Genomic DNA, 15411 nt, shown 5'->3' with positions numbered 1-15411 from the left:
AAGTATTTGATTAATAAAAACTTACAACAGTGTTTGGCATGTAGTGATGCTATATATTTAGCTATTATTATTTAAACCATTGATTTTTCTGAGTACAGGAACTCTTATTCCTCAGAGTAGCTGCAGTACACAATGAATAATCAGTAAATGCTTTGCTGAATGCCTCCTTGTGCAGGACATGCTCAATAATCGACAGACTGGTAGGTATATGTAAATATTGGATGTTTTTAGAGCCTATTAAAGCTAATGCACTCTTTGAACTATAGTGACTCTAAATTTTTAAATTTTAGAGCAGGGAAGTGCCCAAAATAAAAAAAATTATTATTTTATTCGTCGGCAGCCGTCCGTCTCGAGAGACGATGGTGTAGCTTCCTAAGAGTCTATCTGCACTGCCGAGAATGGCTGTGCAGGCCAACTCGGGAGTGACATGGTATCTGTCTCCTCCCGTGTTGAATCGACATCTTGCGATGACGCTGGAGTGTCCTCTCCAGTGAAGCTGAAGCTACAGAGCCTGGGCAGGGTGATATGGAGGGTCTGCTGTTGCCCATGCAGCAGACCCCCCCTCTCTTCGCAGCTGAAGGGTCCAAGGGAAAGACAGAGTCAATACAGCTTGGCTTCAGGTGTGCCGCAGGAGTTGCCGGTGTTGACTACAACGTCAAACCGCCTTAGGGACTCCGGCTCCGGATTTTCTGTTGGGGTTTACTCCCTTAGCCTTTCCCCTGAAGAGGTATGCCGCAAGGCAGCGGAGGTTTTTTGGAGTCAGAGTTTTCCTTCTCTGAATTATTAGATTAGCAGAGAGCTAAAAGCTCATCTAGTCTAATCTTATCTCCTTGAGGGGGAATTCAGGAGGATAAATGACTTGCTTAAGAAGCCAAAGTGGGTGCCCCCAGAACCCAGGTCTCCTGATTCAGGTGTCAGGGCTCTTTTTGTATTGTCTGACTGAAATTCAGGGTGAGTTTGAACACTAGTCATGTGTCTTAGCTTCCCTTCCTCTAAACAGTTGAGGAGGATCATAGACACTTCCTAGATAAATACACAAATACATTTGCATATAGTTTCGCTAGCGAAACTAGCGAAACTATTATTTTATTATATTGAAAGTAATAAAATTCATTGCACATTTTCTACATACCCAGTTCTGAGAAGACATTTTACATATATTTTCTCATTAAGTTATTGAAACAACCCCACAAGTTAGGGTCTGTCATTTTCTTCACATAACAGATGGGGAAACTGAGGCCCATAGAAGTTAAGTAATGTGTCCAAGTTCACAACCATATAAGTATCTTAGTCTAAGGCTACTTAAGCATGTATGCTCAACACATCACCCCATCTGGCCATCTCCATCTTTGGCAATGTTCCTGTCTTCACAGATTGTGAAAGTTATTCCCCTCATCGCACCCTAAAAAAGATAATTCAGATATTGGAAATGTCAACAGAAGTCTTGGAAGAGGAACCAGAAAGGCTCACTCTGAGTAAGGAAGGGCTCAGGGCAGGACATATACCTGAATGTACAAAGTAGTCAGGGCATTGTTTCTATGAATGACAGGTAAGAATCCAAAAGCTGTTCCAGAGATTTATCACAGAGTAATCTTGCAAAGCCTCAGAGATAGAGGTCATCAAAACCTAGCAGAGGGAAAGGTTCGAATAATTGGAATTTGCTGGTTGTTATAAATGGAATATTTGCATCTACCCCTCCCTGCCTTCATTAGTTGAAATCTAATCCCCAGAGTGATAGTGTTTGCAGTGCAACCTTTGGGAGATTAGGTCATGACTGTGGAGCCTTCATAATTGCAATTAGTGCCCTTTAAAGGAGACTCCTAAGGGCTTCCTTACCCATTCCAGCATATTAGGACACAGGGAGAAGAGAGCAGTTTATGAATTAGGAAGCAGTTCTCACCAGACGCCAAATTTGCCAGCACCTTAATCTTGTACTTCTCAGCCTCCAGCACTGCAAGAAATAAGTGTCTGTTGTTTAAGCCATCTTGTCTATGGTATTTTGGTTATAATAGCCAAAACAAGCTAATATATTGGTGAAAGTTTATATTCTTTAAAAGCACACTAAGAGAGGAAGTGATATGATGTATGTTTTTACTTGGGGGGAATCATGAACATAAGAGTAGAAACATCTTTAATTAGATGAAGATAGAAAGAGACAAAAAGTATGGTTGTTTCTTGTATATTATTATTGCTATTATCATTCTAACATTTATCATGTGCTTACTGTGTGCCTGGCTGGTCTAAATACACTGCAACCATTAACTAATTTACTCCTCACAAAAGCATTATGAGTAGGTGTTACTATCAGCCTTACATTAAAGAAGAGAAAACTGAGGCATGGCAATGTCAATTAAGATGCTCAAGGTCAAACAGCTAATAGATGGTGGATCAGGAAGTCTACAATAAGCCTTTTGGCCAGATGGAGGAAATGGATGCTCATTTCTAACACAGACCGCAAAAATTGTCCTAAGAATAGTGTAGTGAACATGAGTACTTTCAATGCCACAGACATCTGCTAGACATATCATTTAAACAAAGGCAAATATATGACAAGTCTCCAACTTCCCCGGTTGATGACTCTACCTCCCAGAAGGTAGAGAAAATGCTAAGGAGACATGCTTCTCTCACTGACTTAAAAGAAGAAGTGGTGAGTTGAAGGCCATAGATGCCTTTAGATAAAACAACCATTTTAGCTTAGAGTCCCTAAGTACATTATAAAGCAAAAATCCTAGACTTTAGGAAAATAGTTCTCTAACATGAAGTAGGTACAATCACATGTCCTGAGACACTTTAAAAAAGGACATGAATTAAAAGTTGGGAAGTTTTGTTACCTACTGAAACCTGTGTGCCTGTACTGGGTGCTCACCATTCAATTTAGGTTTCTAAGGAACATGTAGCAAACATATATACAATGAATTACTTGGCCATCAAAAAGAATGAAACCTTACCATCTGTGAAAACATGGACGGACCTAGAGGGTATCATGCTCAGTGAAACAGATCAGTCAGAGAAAGACAAATTCACTTATATGTAGAATCTAAAGAGCAAAAATAAACAAACAAAATTGAAACAGACTGGTAGATACAGAGAACAGACTGATGGTTGCCAGAGGGGAGAGGGTTGGAAGAATAGGTGAAAAAGGAGAAGGGACTGAGGAATACAGACTGGTAGTTACAGAACAGTCACAGGGATGAAAATTGCAGCACAGGGAAGACAGGCAACAACATTGTAATAACTGTATGGGGCCAGGTGGACGTGGAAATATTGAGAGAACACTTTGTAAAGTATACGGTTACACCTGAAACTAATACAAAATAATATTGAATGTAAACTGTCATTAAAAAAACTTAAAAACAGAACATGTACCAAAACAAAGGGATGAAAAGAAAGGATAAATATAAGAGGGTGTGATGAAAATAATGCCAAGAAGGCTCATACCCCAGATGAACCTGAAGCTTCCAAAAAACTGCTAAAGATGACTGAAGAATTTTTGGTTTGTTTTGATGAAAGTATGTTTTGAGCAAGAAGAGCAAGGATAGCACAGATGTGCAATTCATACAATGTTACTGGAGATCAGGGAGGCTTTCTCAAGGACTAGTTTTTGTGTGTGTGTGAAAAAGAATCACCATCAACTTAAAAGGGTTAAAATAATGATCAATATATGTAAATTGAAGACTAAGCTAGGCAAAGTGCTCATAAGAAAGCACTCAACTGTTCTAAATGAATTAAAATTATGTCTCAGAGTGGTGAGAGGTCTTGCTGATTGGATTACCTAGTCATAATAGCTCAAGTTTCAAGACTGTGCTATAGTGAAATGTGTGAGAAGAAAGGAGACAGCAAATATTGACTTTGGTTTTCAAAAGGGACGGAAAACCCATGGGCTCCTGAGACTAGACCAAGAAACATCATGTTGACTGAGTGCAAAATTCTAGAATAGGCTATTAAAAGGATGATTTATAAGCACTTAGAAAAAAGTAGTACCCATGAGAAGGCAGCATAAACTCTCTAAGAACAAGTCATGTAAGACAAATCTCATTTCATTTCTATTTTTGACATGGTGATTGGATTGGCAGATCAGTAAAAACATCTGTAGTCTGTATCTGGATATCAGCAAGGCATTTGACATGGTTACTCATGAACAAAACAGAGAAGTGTGGGTTGTATGTGAATGAAAGAGTGCTGTCTGATGGAAGTACGTCAGCCTGCAGGGAGGTTCCGGTGGCACGCTACAGGGCTCTTCCCTTGATCATGTTGTATGTATCATTTTTATTAATGACTTACGTAAAAATGAAGGAAGCATACTTAACAAACCTACAGGTGACACAATTATGAGAGCAATACTATGCAAACACTTTATATGGCAGAATTAGAATGCAGCTACATCTCACAGACTAACAGGGTGAAACCAAACAAAGGAAAATCCACCCTCTAAACATATGTCCACCTGCACTTTGCCCTCAGCTCAAACACACAATTTGAAATAGTTCCAATTATATCAGTATGGATTAAATAAAGCATGGCCTTCATCGCAGAACTTGTTACAAAGTTTAAGAAGTTTAGTTAACAAGTGTTCTTGATGTATATCAGTAACGTATTTGGCCACCAAGAAACCCTGAAGTGGACAGCATTACTGAAGTGGACAGCATTAACAGAAATATGTAGTTAGATCAAGGGACACACCTGGTTGTTGCCCATTCCCAACTGAGCCTATCACGGTGATTGTCTGAGAAGAGTTCCATTGAAGGCACTTCAGATCTGCTCCCAGCCCTTGCTCAAGGGGCGGCCAGAGATGACTATGCTTGTGCTTTTATTAATCACAGGACCTTTCTCCCTTTTAGCCCTAGCTGACTGAGGAAAGAACTAACTGATAGGGCTTTCCAAGAAACTTAAATGCAGCCTGGTACAAAAGAGATGAATTGGGCTCATTGAATCCCATCTCCTAGGTTTTTGAATGGAAGGGGAGCAGAATTTGACACCCAAAAGTATGCCTCTGGCATATTTATTATTTTAGGCTGTTTATTTTTAAAAAACAGCAAACACAAGAGAACCTTTGAAAACCAAGTGGATGTTACCCTTTCGTAAGAGATATTTACATGTATAAGGGAAATCTCCCTTTGTAAGGCGGTCTCCCTCTCCATACCAGGAAGAGGAGGATGACTGAATCTCTAGAAATGCTTATGGGGAAGGCGTAACAATGCTACTCTTGTTCCCTATGCTTTTCCTGATAATCTCCCATGAGTGGCTCCCCCCTCCTAACATCTTTCTTTCATGATTATCTAAAGATGATATTGAAGGGGATCGCTTAGGCCATTTCAGCAAGTTATTCAATTTCCCTGGGTCTCACCTGTGTATATTGAAGGTATACATATTATTAAACTTTTGTTTGTTATCCCTTGTTAATCTTTCACTATATGGTGGTTTCAGCCAAGAACCAATAAAAGGAAAATAATTCTCTATCCCCACGAAACCTAGCGTTAGGAAGATAATTAGGCAATTACTAATGAAACATGCTGCTGAAAGGATGCAACAAGAGGTGCCAGAAGGGACACTGGGAGTCATGTGGTACAGAGGAAACCAGACACTGTTATGACAAAGTAGAACGCATGTGGTAGACAAAAGCAATATTAAGCTGATGATACACTACTGGACAATGAAAGACACAGAGAGGGGCAAAAATGAAGACCATTGCCGAGTCATATTAGTGCTGGATATCTGTAGGCCTTACCTGCCACTGGGAGTTGACCAAAATTTCTTGGGTTCCCACAAACTGCTCATACACTTAAAAAGATGTTTGCAGTCACTCCAGGCAACCTGAATGACCTCTGTTCCTTGTAACCAAACAGACTGCCCCAGCGTTTGCTTAGCCTAATAAGAACTCACATCTACATTCAGCCTTGGCCATGACACTTCAGAAATACTGTGGACAAACTGGAGTGTGCAATTGGAGTGTAGAGGCCAGGGTGTGAGGAACATCTGAAGGAACCAGGGAAACATTTAACTCAAAGAGGAGAAGAACCAGAAATAGTGAAGGGTTTTCAGGTGTGAGAAGTATTTTATTTATTCTGTGAGACCCTAGAACTAAATCTGGGAGAAATGGCCAGAGGCATGGTCTCATGGAAAAGACTGACAGCTGTCAGAGGGGAGGGGGCGGGGGAATGGATGAAAGAAGGTGAAGGGAGTAGTGAAAGAATGTACATGCATCACCCATGGACACAGATGACAGTGTGCTGATGGCGGCGGTGGGGCTGGGTGGAGATGGGCGAAGGCAGGGAAAATGAGGACACCTGTAAGAGCATCAACAATAAAAATAAAGTTTAAAAAAAGAGGTGAGAGATTCCGGTTTAATAAGAATGTTCCAGTAGCCATTTGATATTACAAAATGTTTTAGGAATGAGTCACTTCCCTATTTTGGAGATATTTAAGCAGAGACAGGTGACCACTTATAGAAGTGATATTTCTTTTGCATTGTAAATGCTTTACAATGTATAAGGGACTTTCTGCTGCACTAGCTTGATTTCCAGACAACCTCTTGAGACAGGCATTTTGATATTCATTTTTAACAGATGAGGCAGCTGAGGCTCAGAGAAGTTATGTTACATAGTTCACGAGTAATGACAGGACACCCACAGTTACCTTTGATAGAGTACATGTGAAAACATTTTAAAGGATCTATTTGGAAAATCCTAGTTGATCAGGCTGATAGGTTTTCTAGGGTTTTTTTCTTTAATTCATCTTCGTGGCCCTGACCAGTGTGGCTCAGTTGGTTGGGCATTGTCCCACAAAACAAAAGGTCACTTGTTCTATTTCCAGTCAGGGCACATGCCTGGGTTGTGGGTTCAGTCCCCAGTCGGGGTGCATATGAGAGGCAACCAATTGATGTTTCCCTTTCACATAGATGTTTCTCTCCCTCTCTTTCTAAAAATAAATAAATAAAATCTTTTAAAAATTCATCTTTGTGATGCTGAGTGTATTTTCAAATATACTAAAAAGGTACTCTTGCTCAGTCTCACATGAAAACTTATGTTCTTTTCTGCATCTTATGAAACTGAGAACAATTAATACATTCCTTGCACAGACACAGAAGGTCCGTGGGTGCAATTTGTACAAACATGCCTAGATGTACATTTCAAATAAGAATAGCTTTCTCTCTCCATTTGAATCAGCCCACTGCCCACCCTCCTTTCAGATTTCCTGTTATTCGGCTTCTTATAGGAAAGGAGTATGTTTGCTTGTCAGGATTTCTAGTTAGCCAGATTGCCCCAGAGTTTGCTCAGCTCTCTATCACTAAGTCCTGCAAAGAAATTAAAAGAAGAATAAGTAAACCACCACTGTTAGTGAAAGTTCCTTCAAGATATACTGTACATTAGTCTCTGCTTTGTTCACTTCATTCGCCACCCTGCCTTCAATTAAAAAATAAAAAAAGAAGAATACACTAGCACTATTGGGTCATCTTACAGGTGCTGACTGCTATATTTTCTCTTGGGAGATAGCAGCAATATTACTTTATAAAACTATGTAATCTAGTAATGATGAATAACACAGAGTTTCCTGGATTTGGGCCAAAGTGCTTTCACTTTGTTGGTAGTGACATATCCTGTGATGCCATGCCTGGCATTTCTGCTTAGGGAAAAAATAACCAGCCTTATAATGGAGGTTTATTATTCCTCTCCTTTCCATTCCAATTTCCAGCTATTGGGACAGAAATTGATCAGAATTGACACCAGACATTGCTTATTAAGTGATATATTATACTCATTGTTTATATATGAATGTGTTTAGAAAAAGTTTTGGTGGTAGACCTAAACAAGGCATACAGAAGACAAGAGGAAGTCCTTGAATTTATAAGGTAACAGAATACTATGTTAAATTAGGTAATGTTTTTCTATGTTAATAGAAAGTCATAATTTTCTATTTAAGATAGTGGCTAGAAATGATGAACAATTTCTCAGTTAATTTCATCTAGTGCTAAAAATTTATTATGATCAAGGAACCTAGAGCTGTGGAGGAGGAGAATTTTAATCACATGACAAAGATTTGAGGAGCAAATATGGAAATGTAAATACATGCAGTGACAGAAAAATAGAGGCAAACTTTGTTCAGAAGACCATACTTCACCCTAAAGGCAGAATCAAGTTTTTAAAATTACACATGCACTTCCAATTCATGAGCAAATATTTTTAAAAAATGTTTCAAGGCAACTTACTTTTTCAAAGAATCCCATAATAAATAAAATGCCAACTATTACTGTTCCTCCAATTGTATTTGGATTTTTCTGTAATGTTGCAGCTTCTTAAAACAAGGGACAATTGCATTTCAGCAGTGTGAGAAAGCAATGATAGTTTAGATAAAGGCTTTCTTTCCTATGTTTTTGTGGATGTCTGCCTGTGGGCTGTTTATGCATCTGTGCTTTCATCTTTTCACGTGTCTCGATGCTTTGGTCTGTCTGCTGGTATGCCTGGATCTAGACGTGTGTGCCTGTGTGCACATCTGTGCTGGTGGAGGGATCTGCATCTCCGTGTTCCTTTGTGTGTCTCTGCAGATGTCTATCATGAAATGAGTTTCTGCACTCAGTGGAATCATCCTCTGCTAATCCCTAAGTTTAGTGGGATCGGTAATAATTTAGGTACCTGGTCTCCAATGGTATGTTGCTATTCAAGACCCAGCTGTTATGCAGATGAACTGAATCCTGTGTACTGGTTGGAGGAGCAGGAGCAGCCGGGCTGGGCTGGCTGCGGGTAGTCATTGATCTCCTCTGAAGAGAGTCTGCTGCTGGAGGTGGCTTCCTGGCACAGGTGCAGGCATGAGGAGGTGGCGGTGGCGGTGGCAGGGGTCTGAAGGTGAACTGGTTTTGTGGGCTGCTCTGCATGTCTAAAGAAGAGAAGAAAAACACAAAATAGAGACTTACTTTCCCACTTGGCAGCCAGGAAAATACAGCTTGTCAGACTTCAGATTTCAGAATAATATAACCTGTGAGGTGTGGGGTAAAAATGTCACTTGACTTTCAAAACCAGGTGCCCACATGCTCATGAAATGTAAAACACTCACAGTTGCATTTACATGTAAATTTTGCAGGGTTATTGCCGCTAAAAAGTAAGTGAGACCGCTTCACACAATTTGTCATAGTTTCTGCTACTGAACAAATGAATCATCTTTGAGACACAGAGTTACAGAACAGAAGGGAGCCGATTTCCATCAGTTGCAAAAATCTCACTTTGGAAATTACCACTGAAAGACACAAATTTATTGCAAGGAAAACTATTCAACACTCCCAATAAAACTATAAGGCCACCTTCTGGCTTACTTCAAAAAAGGATGCTAGCCTGCCTATATGCAGGGGCAAATCCATACTTCAGAAAAAGCAGCTCACAAGCTAATCTCTTTTGCCAACCCCCTAGTCAGAGTGCTACTTGTAAAAACAGGCAAAAAGGAGTTTGTACAGGTTATTAGATATATTTCCATGGTCACTTAAAGCACAATCTGCACCCCGAGTGCCCCTACCACACCTTTCTAGGAGCTCTGCCATCTTAGCAGCAGTGTAGGCAGCAGGAACACCATTTTTTCCTGCCTTTTGCAGACGGGAGTCCTGGGACAGTGGTCCTCAGACTTCCGTTGTTGCTGTTGTTTGGTATTTTGCCACTGTTGTCCTGGCAGGCCCAAGTGAAGACAGTGAGTGAGTTAGAATTTGGCCCATTAGAAATACCCCTAATTAAATCCCTTTGAAAAAAAAATCACTATTGTAGCTGATAGGTACCTCTCTTCCATAGGAGAAACATAATAGATGCCAAGTGATTTCTTGTCACACCAGCACATTCTGGATAAACTCTGCAGACTGCATGGCTTTGCCCCACCTCTCAAATGACAGAGTTGAAAAGCAGAAAAATGCCAGAGGCTTTTGATGCCTAGCAAGGGGCTCAGGTGGTTTGTGAAGAGACATACTTTGCAGTTGCTGATCACAGAAAAAAAATCACTTCTTTCAGTTCTTCCATTTTAAACTTGAATTTTGAATGCACTGGTATGGTTTTCATATTTAAAAATGATACTAGTGCCCCAAGAGCATGACAAATTCTTGATTGTTCTCTAGTATAGGTGGCTCTCCTTTTAAAGAAACTTGGTATATGAGAAACAGAATTGTACAAAAGAGATAGGGAAGGGAGTGGAGATCATTTATTTTATACAAAGAATTTCTCTAGATAGTTAGCTACCCTTGTATATTTAAAAGGAACTAAAAATGCTTCATGAATTTTCTAAATCATTTCCATTATTCCAGGCCCAGCCCAAATTCCATATCCACTAAAAAAATCATCACAAGTATTTAACATCTCGTTAATTTTTTTAAACCTCTGGTCTCATACTCATAACCATAACCAGTAGTATGCTGTCCATCCTTGGGACTCAGGAAGCATTGAATGTTGGAATCAAAAGGACCTTGGAGATCTCTCACTTTGCAGATGAAATCATTGATGCCCAGAGAACTGCTTGTCCACAAACACTTGGTAAGTGAGTGGTATGGTCTAGATTAGAACTCACATCTCCTGACTCTCTGGCCAGTGCTCTATTCACTGTATTGCAGAGCTCTGCAATGAGTTCTCCTTTCACCTCCTTAGGATTTAGAGACACAGAATCCTCCACATTTTCTGGATTTTTCACTTATGACATACCACCTTGATTTTCAGTCATTTGTTTATGTGTGCTTACTTCTTAGGTCATATCTCTTTAAATGTAGGGAAAGGGGCACTGCGATGCAATGCTCTTCAACACAGCAGAGTGAAGAGAACACAGAATTTTGGGATATGACAAGCCTGGATTTGAGTTCTGCCTCTGCCATTCTGGAACTCCAACCACTTATTGGTAAAATGGATACAATAATTTTTACCCCTAACAATTAAGTTAACTTCATGTAAATGTGCTTAACATAGTATGCCAGTGGCTATTTTTTTACTGAATGTAGTAGAAGAAGGACTGGAAATGACCAGTTCCTATGGGTCACCTAGTTCAGCTCTCTGTGCTCCGTTCTCCATTTTATGGATAAAGAACCCAAGGCTCAGAGAGGTGAAGTGACTTGTTCAGTCATTCAACATGTATTAATTTGCCTGCCTATGTCTGACGATACCCAGCCCAATATTCTTTCAATTACATATCCTAGAAAATAAATGACTCTCTTCTCTGAGTTTGACACTTACCATTCGTATCATAAATTTGGCTTCAGAGTTTGCAATATTACAGTATCCCATTGATATTTCATGTTTTAGTCTTATCTTCCAAAATAAACTCCCTGTTTCTTAGAGCAAGATCATCTACTTTTCTTGTACGCTACATAACATTGAGCACAATGAAGGTACAGAGTAAGACTCCTAAAAGCTTTTATCGATAAAAAAAAAAAGTGTTTGTTTCATTGGTCCATGGGACATAGAGTACCATATCAATGTTCCTTTGGATTTTTCTTTCTGATGTAGCCACTGGATAACTATTTGACAGTTCTCAGGGCAGTATTTTCCCCTTGGAGGTTTGCATCAAATCTCTCCCAGCACCATGGGAAAGAACAATAATACCCTGAAGAGGGTGCTTAAGATCATGTCCCTTCAAGACATAAAAAGAGCAGCAGTGACACACTCTACAGATTTGCCATCTAAATCCATGGACTTAATGACACAGGGAAGGGAAGCAAAGGGTGCAGATCCAGAGTTGGAAGAAGAAATCAATTTTAGGTCTTGGGTTCAGAATAGCTCCAAACAATATATATGCTATCTATTATTCTAATCAATAATATTTCTGTCAGTATAGTTCTTCAAAAGAAAGAAAGATTCTATTCATTATGATTGCTTAAAAGAATCACTCATTATCATTTGGATTTACCACTTCTGAATTTCCTCAAAAATTTTGCAACTCACTTATTATTAGGAAAAAACTGGTAAAATATACTTTAATTCTACTTCATCAAAAAGTACAATCATGGTATTATTATAAGATATTATACCATTTCTGCTGCAAATAAAACTGCTTTGTACAGTCATGTGTGTCTTGATTCATATCTATTTTACTGTGTATTTTTGTTTCCACATTTTAAATATGCAAATGTTTCCCTACTTATTAATATTGTCTTTAAAAGCTTTCACAATATTGGACTGTTGCACTGAGTGGCATACATCTGGACCTTAAGCCCTTATGAAATGTAGATCATCTCAGCTTCATTCTTTTTCTCACCTCAGGAAAAAGATGGAGAATGCACTTGTTCCCTCCCAAATGAAGTAATTTAATCCTTGGGCTCCATGAAATGGGATTTCCCAACATTAAACACTAATGAAAAATGCATTAGAGTTTAGTGTCAGGAGCTCTAGAACACCAATTCTAAGGGTTAAGAGTCACATGCATTCACTTCCAAGTGTATTTGGCAACCAAACATTTTCTGTGCCTGAGAGAGAGATGTAAAGGAGGGGGGGTGATTATGCAAATATGGATACCCAGACATAGTTATAAAGCTTTCTGAAAGTAAATTAAGTTAAGGAAAGGTCCAATTCAAATAATATAGTTGGATATGAGCCAGCTTCTGGCTTGAGGTCTTAAAATAACTTGGTAAGAAAATCTCTCCTGGGGAGTTGGTGGAGATGAAGATATTCCTCCAAACTGTGTATAAAAATGTAAGGATTTTAGGTGTGGCAGAGCTGTTAATAAAAGTGTAAGCCCTCAGAAACAACATTGCCCTTGTCTCCAAAAGGTAAGCAGGAGAAGAAAATTGTCAGGTGCATCTTTTTCTTTTTTCTCTCTTTCAAATAAACATTATTGTGGATCATGTGTCACAGAAACTTTTTACCAGAAATTAGAATACCTTTCAGAAACACTGTATGGGAACCTATCAGGGTGTCAATCAGGGTTCTTTGCCACTTTCATTTCATTAGCACACATAGTCAATTCAGCTATCAGGAGATGTTTGCATTTCTAAAATTCATGGCACTGTGCAAAATCACACATGGGCTAAGGGCCTATGGGAAAATGGGGTTGGAACATATGACCTAAAGTTTGCTTGTGAAAGTGGGTATCAGAACTCATAAGTTACTGTGAAGTGGTGGAAGGAGTGGTGTCTGAATCAGAAAGTTCTAACACCAGGTATGGATAGGTAAGGCTTCTGACACATATGGTGAACTAAGATAGCTGGCATATGTTTCGGGTGTATGTACAAGGTCTGTTTGGGAAAAGTCCAACCATGGTTAACATAGTAAGAATGGTCTGCGTGACATCGATATAACCTGGCAGCCAAGGAGAGTGGACTGAAATGCACGTGTGTGAACAATGATGACTTCAGTGTACTAGTCAGTGGGGGTGGTAGATGCCATTGAATGAGCATGTGTACTCTGTGGTCATCATATTCAAAATGACTGAGTGAGGAGAGCAACAAATCTGCATCAAATTTTGCATTAAGCTTGAACATTCCTCTGCAGTAACTATTCAGATGATTCAGAAGGCCACAGCTATGGGCCACTGGTGATTGGCAGCTTCATCACAACAACACGCTGGTTCGTGCCTCAGGTCTTGTGCAGTTTTTTTGTGAAACATCAAATCACCCAGGTGACTCAGCCCCGCTACAGCCCAGATTTGGTGCCCTGCGACTTCTGGCTTTTCCCAAAACTAAAGTCACCTTTGAAAGGGAAGGTATTTCATTAATAGAATAGTAATAAATATATAACTGTTTCTTTAAAACTTTGGCCAGGCACATGCCTAGTTTCCCCCAGATCCGTGCTCTTAATTGATCATTATTCCTGCACTGACACTATGACAAAACCCTCCAAATTATTTTTTCCCCAAATTTACTATGCAGTGTATGTTGCCAAAAGGGACACATATATTCCTACAGCTCTATGAAAAGGTCACAGGGAGACAGAAAACATGCTTGCACTCCTCTGGACTTCAGTCTGTGTTTCTTTCTCTATTGGCAAATAGGGGATAGATCAACAATATGGTCTCTGCAACTCTGGAATCAAAAAATTACTGAAAACCATTTTTTTCCCTAATTCATTTGGTGAGAAAACTTGATCAGAACTGATATGAGAGTATTTATGGTGTTTATTTCATTTATTGAATTCTCATAGAGTTAGCTGTGGAAGTATTGATGTATTTTGTTGAGAAGTGCTGGTCCGCATCCCAAACTGGGTGTCACATGCACGACATCACCTTTGTAAAATCTGAAAAACTGTAAATTCTGAAACAAATGGACCCTAAAGGTTTTGGATAAGGGACTATGGACCTGTATCAGTATTTAACCATCTTTCTGAACTCTTATGAGGCAACATTAATTAATGCTTATGAAGACCTTGGTCATCTACATGAGCAAAGAACGTCAGGGCACCAAGGGTTTCTGCCCTAAGCACTTATGACAGGTCTCTCAAGCCAATTATAAGCTTTGGTTCCTTGGGTTGCTTTTCTGAGCTGTTCTTCTTTTCAGGCAGGAAATAGATTTTAAAAAAGGTTTAGGACTTCGGGCCAATATGGAGGCTTAGACGGACACGCTCGGTCTCCCTCTACAACTAAAGAGGATTACAACTACTTCAAAACAAAAGATAACTAGAAATTCCAGAAAATAAAGCTACACGGAAGCCCAACGTATGAAGTTATAAACCAGCAGCGCTCTTTGGGCAGGTAGGACGAGAGAAAGGGGGCGGTGCTGTTTGCTGTCGCACCAGGAACAGCGGCAGAGAGGACAATCCCGGCTGCAGTCGAACCCTGGCAGCTCGCGACCCCAACGCTGGGGAAAGCAGCCACCACATCGCCTTGAACAGTGAGGCCCAGAGGGCGGGAGGACGGATCCCGGTCTCCTAGCGGAATAACTGTGTGAATCCATCTTGGACCCCCGCCCCCAAAGAAAGCGCCACAGGGCTGCAAAATAGGTTGCGGACAGGCACCTGTCGCTGGGTTGTGACGACAAAGCACCACGGCGCAGCGAGAAAGGTTGCGGATTGCCGCCGGTCGCTGGGTCGAGAAGAGTACACAGGCACTGCCCCCTATAGCCGGCCCAAGAAAACAAAACGCATCTGTCAGAATGAGGCAGACAACTATAGAAATCCCGGTGGCGCAGCTCACCAGGCAACAGATGAGGAATCTGACAGATGAACAAATAAGAAACCTGTCAGAGGCTCAGTTCAGGGCCATTGTTATCAGGTGGCTTACAGAATTAACAAAAGATCTGGAAAAAGATGAGAAAGAAGCGAAAAACACTCATAATGAAAGGAACAAAACCACATACGAGACAGATTGTGAGGGAAAAAAATCCAGAGTTCATTTCAACAAACCAGAATATAGAGAAGGAATGGGAAGCAATGAAGAGAGGATCAGAAACCTCTGGGACAGCTATAAAAGGCCCAACATAAGAATCATTGGCTTGCCAGAGGGCGAAGAAGATGAACTAGAAATTGAAAAATTAAG

General features: G+C 40.1%; 1 protein-coding gene across 5 annotated transcripts in view; it reads right to left on the bottom strand.

The window, feature by feature from the left end:
- The window catches only part of TENM1 (teneurin transmembrane protein 1), a 730204-nt gene that overhangs the window by 432953 nt on the left and 281840 nt on the right, over positions 1–15411 (bottom strand). For 3 of the 5 annotated variants that reach the window (XM_090265126.1, XM_090265127.1, XM_090265128.1), the window contains exon 4: positions 8628–8868. In XM_090265126.1, the coding sequence (XP_090121252.1) occupies positions 8628–8868 (241 nt within the window). Of the gene's footprint in view, positions 1–8627; positions 8869–15411 lie in introns of those variants that run through there. The other 2 variants (XM_090265130.1, XM_090265129.1) reach the window with 2 other exon arrangements.

This window comes from Furipterus horrens, unplaced genomic scaffold (assembly GCF_987537825.1).
Source record: "Furipterus horrens unplaced genomic scaffold, mFurHor1.1.pri manual_scaffold_17, whole genome shotgun sequence".
Taxonomy (NCBI): domain Eukaryota; kingdom Metazoa; phylum Chordata; class Mammalia; order Chiroptera; family Furipteridae; genus Furipterus; species Furipterus horrens.
Note: the sequence above shows the minus strand (reverse complement) of the source record. Positions and strands in the feature narration are given on the sequence as shown.